The sequence below is a fragment of the Nyctereutes procyonoides genome, unplaced genomic scaffold, assembly GCF_905146905.1.
Source record: "Nyctereutes procyonoides isolate TBG_1078 unplaced genomic scaffold, NYPRO_anot_genome, whole genome shotgun sequence".
NCBI lineage: Eukaryota > Metazoa > Chordata > Mammalia > Carnivora > Canidae > Nyctereutes > Nyctereutes procyonoides.
In genome coordinates this window covers 30792834-30806379 of record NW_026575139.1, presented here as the reverse complement: position 1 = coordinate 30806379, position 13546 = coordinate 30792834, and the positions used below count along the sequence as shown (strand labels likewise).

Below are 13546 nucleotides of genomic sequence, written 5' to 3'. Positions count from 1 at the left end.
TTATGATTTTTATTTTGAGATGATTCTTTATCTCATTAAAATCTTTTTTAAGGAGTGCCTAGATGGTGCATTCAGTTAAGTGACTAACTCTTGGTTTGGGCTCAGGTCATGATCTCAGGGTCATGAGATTGAGCCCCACATTGGGCTCCACTCAGTGCAGAGTCTGCAGAGTTTTCTTGAGACTCTCTCCCCCCTCCCTCTGCCTCCCCCTCCTGCATGCACACATGCATGTGCATACTCTCTCTCTCTCTAAAATAAATAAATAAATCTTAAAAAAATTAAAATCTCTTTTGGGATGAGGCAAAATCAAAAATAGAGATGAACACCTCAAAAATATTGACTCGCACATCATTGAGTTAGTCCTTTCATGAGAATATATGTGAAAAATTTATGTAGTTTATAAGCTTACAGGAGACAGTTCATAATTATGGGAATGAGGAAGCAGCAGGAAGTTTTTTCTGTGTAGCTAATAGTAATATTTCAAAAGGTCATCTTTGTCTTTTGTTTGGGTAGGATTTGTGGACCTCACAGTTATATTATAATATACTCCTAGTTTTAGAATGCCCTGTCTATGTAATGCTAACTTATCATCATTAGTCTACATCACAGAGTACACATATTGGATTTATGCTTGCTTACTGATTGAACAAATAATACTAAAAACTTTGCTTCGTCCTGAGAAGAGTCTTTTATAACAAATCCTCATTAGGTAGTACTATTATTTTATACTTCCTGTCTCATAACTTACCTTTTCAACATATTGGTTTAGTGCATGGTAGACAAGATCTTGTTTTCCCAGAATGTGATGCCTAGAAGTCTGTTCAGTGATTTGCAAATGTATTTATTTGGATGGATTGTAGATTACTTATCTTACGTCTTATATTGAAATTTGGTAACCAAGGGGCAATAAAGTGGAGTTCAATTCTATGAAGTTGGAAAGAATGGATGTTAGTGTCTTTTGAAACTTCTGAAGTTAATGAATAGATAAAGTATTTTCTTTTGTTCAGATTTAGCTTGTGATCTAGGAAAATACATCAAATGCAGAGTGGTCAGAAGAATTAGAATTGGAGTTAGGGATTGGCACTGTCTTACCTTTGTCATTGACCTCAGAGCTTTGAACGGCGCACTTTTTTTAGGGGAGAAATAAGAGGGCTAAAATAGTAAGGAATAATTCTGTGACCAGGTTCAAATTAGTTTGTTGCTATTTTGAAGGTTGTAAAGTACTAAGAAAGTGTTTTAGTTTGATGTGTGTCCTTCGGTTAGGTCAATATCTGTGGCATATTTCTAGTTAGAGAATTAAAATCCAGAGTATTTGCAGGAAATTCACCTTTAGTGTCCACTCCCGCAACCACTTCAACCGCAATATCAATACCATTCCAAACACTGGCTCAGAAGCTGTCTTTCTCCTTTGTTCGAAGTTCCATCCTGTGAATTCTGAATCAAATTCTGTCGATTCCAATCTTATTTTAAACATTGGATTAGCTTCAGTCCATTTTTCCAGGGAAGATTTTTTTGTTCATTTGTATATTCCTTTAACTATTATTTATTGATTGCCAGCCATGTATTAGGTACTCTGGGGATATTGTAGTGAACATGGTAACATCCTGCCCTCATGCAGCTTACAGTCTAGTGGGAGAAGTCAGACATTACACATATAATAATGTAAATAATTAGTTGCTTGAAGTAATGATAAGTTCTATCAAGGAAAAGTACAAAAAGCTCTGAAACTTAATAACAGGGTACATTACTTAGTTCAGAGGTCACAAAGGGCTCCCCCTAGGAAGTGACACTAACTAAAACCTGAAGCTAAAACCTTTTTTTTTTTTTGATATATGAGAACTATTACATTTAAAAAAATAATTTCAATTAACCAAGGAGACAAAACAATGGAACTATGTAGCAAAACACAAACTTTCCTATATATATATATATATATATTTTTTTTTAATTTTCTCTTTTTTAAAAAAAATTTTTTTTTTTAAATTTATTTATGATAGTCACAGAGAGAGAGAGAGAGAGGCAGAGACACAGGCAGAGGGAGAAGCAGGCTCCATGCATCGGGAGCCCGACGTGGGATTTGATCCCGGGTCTCCAGGATCGCGCCCTGGGCCAAAGGCAGGCGCCAAACCGCTGTGCCACCCAGGGATCCCCAACTTTCCAATATATTAATTTAAAAACATACTATAATGTTATGGAAGAAGACTAATATTTACCTGAAGAAGAAACTTCAATTAAAACTTCTAATATTCATGTGGATTTTATAAAAACGATATGATAAAGGCAACAGAAATATAAAATAGGGGAGATATAGGCAAAGTTGGGAAGGAGGTGAGAATGGAGGAGTCTGCAGGCAGTGGGATCAGGAAGTGCAAAGGCCCTGTGAGGAGAAGAAGAGCACTTACCTGGCAGTAAAATCAGGGTGAAACGAATGGAACATAACGGTGAGGGGCAGATTGGCCTTGGAGATAAAGAAGTAAGCAGGAGTCAGATCATGGGGCCTGCAGACCCTGTAAAGGATTTTGAACTTTATTCCTAGAGCAATAAAAAGTCATAAAAGAGTGTAATCTGTGTTTTTAAAAACGCAGTCTTGAACATAGATAAATGATTGAAAAGGAGCAGGAAAATATTTGTGAAAACCAATTAGGTATCTACTTCTGTATTCCAGACAGAAAGTGATTATGACATGGATTATTAGCGTAGTATCTGTGCAGATGGCATAATGTCAGTTGTTGATGAGAGATATTTAGGAGGTAGAATGAATAGGATTGATGATTGTTTGCTTATGGGTGGTGGTGAGAAACAGGAAAGTGATAGATGATTCCTTGATTTTTGTTTTGGCAAACTGGGTAGTGCCACTTCCTGAGATGAGGAATGCTGTAAGAGGATCAGGCTTGAGGGAGGCAGATCATGAATTTAATTTAGTACTTATTTAATGTAAGGTGCTTGTGAAATAGTGAGTGGAGATGTGAAGCAGGCAGTTCACTGCATGGACCTGGAGTCTGAAGGAGAGGTCTGTAGTAGCAGAATGCATTTGGGAGTCATCAGTGTAGATACGATAATGAGATCGGCATTTCCAACACCAACTCCTGAGAGAGGCCAACACTTTAAGATCAGATTAGATACTGATGTGTCTGAGAAGCAGCAGCCATCAAAGTAGAAGAAAAACTGGTGGGGAGTGGCATACCAAAATATTCCCTTTTGTTTCATTTATGTACATACTGCCATTTCTGAAGTCTGATTCTGTTTGTTCATTTTAGTCTTTTTTTAAATATGTGTCACTAAATCTATTCTAGTGATGACTGTACTTACAGTTGCAAAGGAAGTATTTTAATGTTAACAGAATGGGCAGCCTTTACATGTTTGATAAAATGTCCCCAGACCCACTTGTCTGGCATCAGTCTGATGATATATTGTGGACGATACTTAGATATTTCTAAATCTGATGCATACCAAATGCCACAAGACTTTTTCTTCTGTAGCTTTTCCAATTTTTTTAATGCCTTGAGTATAGACTTAGAAAAGGTGATAATCCATGGTTTAACTGATTTAAGAATTTAATAGGTGAGATTAGATAGCAGTGGGCACATTTATGTCCTATAAATATTAATATGCTGGTTTTCCTAGATCTTCACAGAAGCAGAAGAGCCTTGGATTTGATATACAGATTTATTAAGTTGTAAACTTTAAGTGGTTAGAAACTGTCTCTATTCCCAGAGTTTGTCATAGTATATGGCATGCAGTAGCTACTCAGTATTTGTAGAATAAACGAATGAATGAATAAATGAATAATTATAATCCTGTGGCTTCACCTCAGTTTATTTGGGCAATTTAATAAAATAGTAGTAATTTTTAATGTTAGAAATTGCAGAGGCAAGCATTTGTAAACATTGCCAGGTACGTAATCACATTAATCACATCTTTATAGGCCCTTTTTTAGAAGAAGGTAATATTCACAGGTTCCAAGGATTTGATGCAAGTATCTTCTGGGGGCTATTTCTCAGCCTACCGTACCTACCTTTAAGCTATTCTTCACAGACCAACCTTGGTTTGAAAAGATAACTTGACCATATTATTTCTTGTTCTTGCATGGAACCCAGACTTCAACAAGGCTCTTTCGTGATTTGGCCGCTGCTTATTTCTCCAGCCTCATCACTGGCCCCACTGTAACCACACTTCATCTTTCAAACTGTTCTAAATGAATTCTCTCTTTTTTTTTGTAGATTTTATTAGTTCCCATTTTCTCCCTTTCCTTGTACGTTCTGTCTCTTTGGCAGGAGCATGCATGATTTCCTTTGTTTAACAGCTATTTCACATTTTAGCTCAGACATCCAGCTCTTCCTGAAGCCTTCCTGGATCACAAAATCCATAGATCAGGTATACTGTCTCTGCGTCCACTTTCCCAGTCATGGCATCTCTAATAACTGTATTGTAATTGCCTGGTTTCCAGTACTGCTTTCAATCACTGGGTGACTCTACGTGCTGTGAGGGCAGGGGCTCTATCTCTTCTGTCATATCCCCATTGTCTGGCACGGTCTCTGGCATGGAGTAAATATTTGTTTAACGAATAGATGTTTGAGGAAAAGAGAGATGGAATGGGGTTCCAGCTGCTAGAAATTGAGATTTGGAGTTGTTTCTGGTTTTGAATAGACACAGAGACTGAAAAGAATGCCTTCTTTTTCTTGCTCAGGCTTATAGGATAAAGATGGAAATGTCTGCTTCTCTCTTGCCCGCATTCTTAGCTACAACCCTTTCTGCATTGGATGAAGCCCTGCATGGTGGTGTGGCTTGTGGATCCCTCACAGAGGTAAAGGAGAAACTTTCCAAACCTCCCATTGACCTATTATCTTAAGAGCCAGGGGAGAAAGATTAGTTGAAAAACAAGAATTATTTCATACCTCAAGGGTGTGGTTCTCCACTTAGTACCTACTATAGGTGTTTGCAAAAATAAAGATACTCAAAATAGTCCTTACTGACCACCTGAAGTTTGCTTAGGTTACTATTTCTTCAAATTCGCTTAGAAAATGATGAATGTTATGAAATAGTATGAAACAATTTGGGGGAATTAAGGAATACTTAATGTATTAGGAGTATATTAGCATACAGAAAGAATATTAGAGTATTAGGAAGGAAAATTTGAAATTTGATTAACGTGGGAAAATCATAGTATTAAACTGAAGTGAACTATTTTTAGTTTCTGTTGTAGATAAAATTTGGTTCTAGGATATGATAGGTTGTGTTAGTTATGTATTGTTACACAACAAATTACTTCAAAACTGAGTGGCTTGAAACAACAATTATTACTTATTATTTCTCTTTCTTTGGGAGTGGGCTTAGCTTAGAGATATCCGTGGGGAATGCAGTATCTTTTTTTATTTTTTAATTTTTTTAAATTTTTGACAGAGAGAGCTCGAGTATGAGTGAAGGGAGGGACGTGGAGAAACAGAGTGCCTGCTGAGCAGGGAGCCTGTTGTGCAACTTGATCCCAAGACTCTGGGATCATGACCTGAGCCAGAGACAGACACTTAACCGACTGAGCCACCCAGGTGCCCCTGGGATGCAGTATCTTGAAAGCTTGGTGGGGCTGGAGGATATTTCCAAGGGGGCTCACTCATGTGACTGGGAAGTTGATGCTGGTTGTTGGCAGGAAGTTACAGTTCCTCTCCAAGCAGGCTTGAGTTCCCCATGACATGATGTTTGACTTCCCCAAGGGTGAGTAATCCAAAAGAAGGCAAGATGGAGGGGGTGATTCCTTTGATGATGTAGCTGTGTAAGTTATATACTGTTAACCTCTGCTACATTCTCTTCCTTAGAAGCAAGTCATTAATACAGCTTATGTTCAAGGAAGAGAAATTTGGCTATACTTTTAGAAAGGAGTGTCAAGAATTCAAGGACTTTTTTTTTTTTTTTTTTTTTTTTATCTTCTCTTTTTTTATGGGGGGAATGGGCAGAGAGAGAGAAAGAATCTCAAGCAGGCTCCATGCAGTGCTTGATCTCCAAACCCTGAAATCATGACCTGAACCAAAATCAAGATTTGGATGCTTAACTGACTGAGCCACCCAGGTGCCCTGAGGACACTTTTTTTTTAAAATTTTTATTTATTTATGATAGTCACAGAGAGAGAGAGAGAGAGGCAGAGACACAAGCAGAGGGAGAAGTGGGCTCCATGCACCAGGAGCCCGATGTGGGATTCGATCCCGGGTCTCCAGGATCGCGCCCTGGGCCAAAGGCAGGCGCCAAACCGCTGCGCCACCCAGGGATCCCCGACACTTTTTTTTTAATTGAATAAGTTTGACATGTAACATTGTATGAGTTTAAGGTTTTCATCATGTTACTTTAATATATTTATATTGTAATATGATTGCTGGTATAGCAATAATTACTATATTACATAATTATAGTACAATATTGTCTATATTCATTAGACTGCATTAAAACGCTATGGCCTATTTACTACTCATTTAAGTTTGTACTGTTAAACAGCATCACTTTTTTTTTTTTTAAGATTTATTTATTTTTAGAGAGAGACAACATGTTCAGGTGAACAGGGAGGCATGAGGGGCAGAGGGAAAGAATCTCAAGCAGATTCCCTGCTAAGTGTGGAGCCTGACATGAGACTCCATCTCACACGACCCTGAGATCGTGACCTGAGCTGACACCAAGAGTCGACACTTAACTGACTAAGCCACCCAGGCACTGCAGATACCATCACTCTATCTCCCCATCCCTATCTCCTGTTAACCATCATTTTACTCTGTTTTTTTTACAGGTTTAACTTTTTTTAGATTCCACATATAACTGATGTGCAGTACATATCTTTATCTGACTTATCTTACTTAGTGTAATGTGCTCAGGGTTCATCCATATTGTTGCAAATGGGAAGATACCCTCCACTCTCGTGGCTGAGTAATATTCCACTGTGTATGTATGCCACATTTAAAGATCCATTCATCTGTGATGGGCATTTAGGTTGTTTCCCTTTCTTGGCTATTGAGAAGACTGCTGTAATAAACATTAGAGTGCAGATATCTTGGTGAAATCATTTTTATGTCCTTTGGGTATATATATCTAGAAGTGGAATTGCTGAGTTGTATGTAGATGTATTTTTAACTTTTTTAAGGAACCTCTATATTGTTTTCCATAGTGAAATGGAGGACATTTAAAAGCTGCCACAGTTCTTTTCCATGCAAGCTGCATTGGTGTGCTTATTGGTCCTGGTGTGGTTACTCAGTGGACTTACCTGGATATTCCTGAGGCACTACCTGCTTGAGAATTCTAGGAGCATAGATACTTTAAGCAAACTTGTAAGCAAGAGCAGAGTCTTATATTCTTTTTTTTTTTTTAATTTTATTTATTCATGAGAGACACACACAGAGAGAGGCAGAGACACACAGGCAGAGGGAGAAGCAGGCTCCATGCAGGGAGCCTGATGTGAGAATCAATCCCAGGTCCCCAGGATTATGCCCTGGGCTGAAGGGGGCGCTAAACAGCTGAGCCACCTGGGCTGCCCAAGAGCAGACTCATATTCTGATAGTCATAAATTTAATTGTATATTTTTTTCCTTGAAGATAGGCACTCTGTTTTAGATACTATACCTTATTTTATTTCCTGTCTTCTGAGAAAGATTTAAAAATGTGTGTGTGCTATGCTTTGAGGATGTCTATTAAATAAATGAGTGAATCTTTAAAAGAAACAAAACACCCCGGCTGTTTCAGGTTACTGCCACCAGATGGTGCCAGAATCCTATTATCTGTAATGTTTTTACACCCTAGCTGGACCTCTGTTCAAATGAGTTTATAACAGCAGTGTTCCGCAGTTATAAACTTTTTTTTAAAAATATTATTAATTATTTATTTATTTATGATAGTCACAGAGAGAGAGAGAGAGGCAGAGACACAGGCAGAGGGAGAAGCAGGCTCCATGCACCGGGAGCCCGATGTGGGATTTGATCCCGGGTCTCCAGGATCGCGCCCTGGGCCAAAGGCAGGCGCCAAACCGCTGCGCCACCCAGGGATCCCCCGCAGTTATAAACTTATCTAAATAGTAAAAACTGAACTTAAGGAAGATTAAAAAAAGTTACTTTTTTGGTTTTTAAGTTTTTAAGTTTTAGAATAATTTTTTAATGCTTTTTCACTTGGCTTTTGTCAATTCTTTCTGAATCCAAGTGGTAGTTATAAGCCATGTTGTTTTGTCATGTTCTACTTGGTTGACTTGGAGCATAAATATCCTGACTGCTTATTACTGGCAAGTTCTTTACTTTCTGTTTTAGTTACAGGTAGTCTATTCAGTTATCTTGGGTTTTTTTTTTTCAGCTGTTTACCTTTTATTAATAAAATTTTACTGTATATTTTATGTATATAAGATTAAAAATATCCTGCGTGTGTAAGAAATGGAGTCTTATGACCTGGTGGCTTAATAAGAACCAGAGCAATACAAAAACCATCGAAACTGTGGGCTTCTTCCTGGTCCTATCTTTGGCCTCCTATTGAGATGTAATCTGTATCCTGAATTTTTACCATGCCTATAATTTTTTCCTTATAGTTTTCTTTTATTGACTATGTACTTAAATATGAGATATAACAACATTTTACTTAGTTTTGCTTAATTTTGAGCTCTGTTAAAACATATCTCTGTGATTAAATCATATCATCTCTCTTCCATGAATTGTCTTTTTTCACTTAATACTTTTTTTTCCCCAAGATTTTATTTATCTATTCATGAGAGAGACAGAGAGAGGGAGAGACACAGGCAGAGGGAGAAGCAGGCTCCATGCAGGGAGCCCAATATGGGACTCAATCCTGAGTCTCTAGGATCACACCCTGGGCTGAAGGCAGGCGCTAAATCACTGAGCCATTCAGGCATCCCAATAGTGTTTTCTAAGATTTATCCATGTTGTTTCAGGTAGTAGGAGTATAATTTCCTCTCACTGGTGTATCATAATCCATTTTGAAAATATGCCACAATTTATATATCTTTTTTCCTATGAGTGAACATTATCTTGCTGCTAACATAAAAGAGTCCTGGGAAAATTCTATGTCTCTTGGATCACATGTACAGGTATTTCTCTAGGAGAAAGATTGGCAAACTATTGCCCAGTGATCAAATCTACCTTGATGCCTGCTTTTGCAAATAAACTTTTATTGTAACACAGCTATCCTTATTTTTTTTATTCTTTGCTGCTGTTTGCATGCAGAGTTGAGTTAGTTGTGGCAAAGATCTTATGGTCTTTAAGCCTAAAATATTTACTATCTGGCCCTTGTCTAGGGTATCTACCTTGGAGTGATTTCCTGGTTACAGGCTATGTGCATATTATAATTTTGCAGAATCAGAACACATTGTTTTCCAGAGCAGTTTTTTTTAAAATTTTTATTTATTTATGATAGTCACAGAGAGAGAGAGAGAGAGAGGCAGAGATACAGGCAGAGGGAGAAGCAGGCTCCATGCACCGGGAACCCGACGTGGGATTCGATCCTGGGTCTCCAGGATCGCGCCCTGGGCCAAAGACAGGCGCCAAACCGCTGTGCCACCCAGGGATCCCTTCCAGAGCAGTTTTGCCTGTCTACATTCCTACCAGTGATGTGCAGGAGTTCTTGCTCCATATCTTCTTGCTTTGGTGTCATTAGACTTCTTAACTTATGCCCATCTTTGGCATAGATGATCTTAGTTTTCATTCTTCTGATTACTAATGAGCTGAATATCTTTTCAGAAATCATTTGGTTATTTTAAAAAGAATTTTATTAAGGTACATTTAAATGGTATAAAAACTCAACCATTATTAATTATATAATTAAACTATTCTGGGAAATTTATAGTAAATCATCACCACAATCCAATTTTAGAACATTTCTATCATCCTAAAAAAATTTTTTTTTAAAGATTTTATTTTTTTTTAGTCATGAGAAACACAGAGAGGCAGAGACACAGGCAGAGGGAGAAACAGGCTCCCTGCAGGGAGCCCGATGTGGGACTTGATCCCGGGACTCCGGGATCACGCCCTGTGCCGAAGGCAGGCGCTCAACTACTCAGCCATCCAGGCATCCCTTCTTCTAAAGTTTTATATTTGGGTTTTACATTTAGTTTATGATCTATTTTGAATTAATTTTTGTGTGATCTATTTTGAGTTAATTGATAGAGTTGTGTAATATCTCTAATATTTCATAATTTGTGTAAATTAGAATTATTTGTTTCTTGAATATTTGATAAAACTTGCCTAAAAAATTGTCTGGTCTTGATATTTTCCTTGTGGGAAGTTTATTTTATTTTTTATTTTTTTTATTTGTGGGAAGTTTAAAAAAATGAAATTAATTCCTTTAAATATTTATAGGACTATTCAGATTTCTTATTTTTTCCTGAGTAGTTTCGGTGAATGATATTTTTAGGTATATGCCCATTGTCTTTCCTTTTTCAAATTTATTGTCATAAAGTTATTCCCTGTATTCTCCTTATCTTTAAATTTGGTTTTGTATGTGGCTTTATTCTGCTTTTCATTCCTAATATTACCTACTTTGTCTTCTTTGTCTCTTTCTTTTTAAAAAGTCTGATCAAAGTTTTGAGTATTATTATAGTCTTTTCAAAAGACCATGCTTTTTGTTGTTCTTTTCTGGTCCTCTCTATCTTTTCAGTGTCTTCTACTTCAATGATTTCTGTTATTTTATTATTTCCTATGTAATTGCATGTTTTTTGGGATTAACCACAACCAACCCTCCCCCCCCGCCACCCCCCGCCAACTTCTTGTACAGTTAACCCATAAACTTTCAGTTTTTTTTTTTTTTTACTCTGAGCTTATAGGCTATGAATATCCATTGCTTCATTTTTTTGTTATATAAAGCATTTTCACTTTTATTTAGTTCTAATGGTATTTTAAAATTTCCATTATGATTGCTTCTCTATTCATGCGTTAGAAAATTTTGAATATATAAATTATTTAATTAAAATTTTTCTTTTTAAAATCAGATTGTTAACCTAAATTCATTGGTCAGAAAACTTTACATGATACTGATTCTCTGAAATTTTCTGAAACTTATTTTAAGGTTTAATATGTGATCAATTTTTATAAATGCTCCAGGTGTGATTGAGAAGAATGATTATTCTCTAGTAATTGAATGTTCTGCATATGACCATTAAATTAAGTTTATTATTTGGGTTGTTCAAATCTTCTTTGTCTTTACCAATTTCTTTCTCTGCCTGACCTAATAGTAATTTAGAAAAAGTTGTTAAAATAGCTCATTATGTTGTTGAATTGACAGTTACTTGTAGTTCTATTATTTTTTTACTTAATGTACTTTGAGCCTATTTTATTGTGTTTAACTTAACACATTTAGAATAGTCATATGTTTCTAGAGAACTGAATCATGTATTGTGGTTCTTCTTTGTCGTAGTTGTCACTGTTACACATATACTGTTTAATTAGTGCATATTTTCCTCATTGGAGAATAAATTCCAAGTGGGTAGGGATTATGTCTTTTTATTTTTACTGTTACATTCACAATATTAGCATATGTAGGGGGTACTTAATATTAATTGAGAGAATGAATCTGTTTTCGTTTATTTGAACATGTATACAGGCAGCCTGGGTTCCTCAGTGGTTTAGCACTGCCTTCAGCCCAGGGTGTGATCCTGGAGACCTGGGAATGGAGTCCCACGTCGGGCTTCTTTCATCGAGCTTGCTTCTCCCTCTGCCTGTGTCTGTGCCCCCCGCCCCCCGTGTGTCTCTCATGAATAAATAAATAAAATCTTAAAAAAAAAAAACACTTATATAGTGCTTGTTTGCTGTAATACTTTGGTTCCTGCTATCTCTTTCATATTCTCTCCTTGAGTCTTGGAATAAGCCAAACTTTAGGGATTTTTAATGTTATTGCTATTCTGAGGTATAATATTTATTTTCATTTTATGTCATTAAATTATCAAAATAGTACAAAATAGTACTATTAAGGAATATGATTTTTCTATTTAATTTATGTTCTATTAATGAACATCAGGGATTCTTTCATTTTAGGAGTTTTTTTTCTTAAATGTCTTTTAAGTTGTATATATCTAATATCTGTATATCTGTATTTGCATACTTATGGATTTGTTATATATTGCTGCTTAACAAATCATTCCAAAGTTTAGTGGATAAAAACTGCAAGAAATATTTATTATGTTTCTGTGAGTCAGGAATTCAAGAGCATCTTAGCTGGTTTTCTGGTTATGATCTCTCATGAGATTATGTCAAGGTATTGGTGAGGCTGCAGTCATCTGAAAACCTGACTGGAGTTGGGGGAAGATGCTTCTAAGATGGCTTGCATATATGGCTGGAAGTTGGTCCTGGCTGTTACTGGAAGGCTCAGTTATTGGCCACCTGGACCTCTCCACTGTTTGCCTGTCTTCATGACATGACAGTTGACTTTCCCTAGAGTAAGAGATCTTAGAGAACAAAGTAGAAATGGCAATGTCTTTTATGGCCTAGCTTTGGAAGATACATGGCATTACTTCTGCTATATTCTATTACACAGACACACCTGTTACAGTGTGGGAGGGGACACAGAAGGGTGTGAATACCAGAATGAGATCACTGGGTCCTTCTTAGAGCCTGGCTATCACTATATATGTGTATTTACATATGTATGTATGTGTGTGTGTCTGTGTATATGTGTGTGTAAGCTTTAAAAAACTTTACATTATTACCTCTCCGTTCTCAGAGACTTTGTGGTAAGCAGAATTCTAAAATGGCCTCCCAAGGATGCTCTGCCATAATCCTGTAACCTGTGACTATGATGAGGTATTCCAGTTATTATGGTATGTTATATGGCACAATTGACTTTAAGAGAGAGGGATTATTCTGATCTACTTCCACGGGCCCTTGAAAGCTGAGCTCTCTCTGGCTAAAGAAGAAGGAGAAATGAGAAAAATTCAAAACACAAAGGTGGAAAGGGCCATGTGAGAAGGAATGTAGGTGGTCTCTAGAAGCAGTGACCAGCCCTTGGATGACAGCCAGAAAGGAAATAGGGAACTCAGACACACAGCTGTAGAGTAGTGGATTGCTCAGCTGGCACCTAGATTTTGGCCCTTTGAGACTGAGCAGAGAATCCAGTCAAGCCCATCCAAGCCAACTTACAGAAGTGTGAGATAAGAAACAGGTATTGTCTTAGGCTGTTAAATTTGTGGTAATCTGTTACAGAACAATAGAGAACTAAATGGTATCAATGGAAATGTCTAATTTTTTAAAAAATATTTATTTTTTCATGAGAGACACACAGAGAGAGAGAGGCAGAGACATAGCCAGAGGGAGAAGCAGGCTCCATGCAGGGAGTCCAGTGTGGGGCTCGATCCCGGGACCAGGGGATCACACCCTGAGCCGAAGGTAGATGCCCAACCACTGAGCCACCCAAGCATCCTTGGAGGTGCCTAATTAATTGTATTGCATGATCTTTGTTTCTGGTTAAAAGGTCAAACCTAGAATCCCCAATATCAGGTAGAAGTTAGATCTGGTGGAGGTGAGTGAGAGGTAGAGTAACTGGTAGAATAAACTTACATGAGGCCTGGAGACAACTGAGGGAGTAAGAATAAG

At 37.2% G+C, this 13546-nt stretch overlaps 1 protein-coding gene across 6 annotated transcripts in view; it reads left to right on the top strand.

The window, feature by feature from the left end:
- The window catches only part of RAD51B (RAD51 paralog B), a 597782-nt gene that overhangs the window by 4373 nt on the left and 579863 nt on the right, over nucleotides 1–13546 (top strand). For 4 of the 6 annotated variants that reach the window (XR_008661707.1, XR_008661708.1, XM_055304408.1 and 1 more), the window contains exon 4: nucleotides 4688–4804. The exons of 1 other annotated variant lie outside the window; for it this stretch is intronic. Coding sequence is in view for 3 of the 5 variants with exons in the window: in XM_055304408.1 (XP_055160383.1) it covers nucleotides 4688–4804 (117 nt within the window). In the remaining 2 variants the exon portion in view is untranslated. Of the gene's footprint in view, nucleotides 1–4687; nucleotides 4805–12751; nucleotides 12775–13546 lie in introns of those variants that run through there. One more of the 6 variants, XM_055304410.1, reaches the window with a different exon arrangement.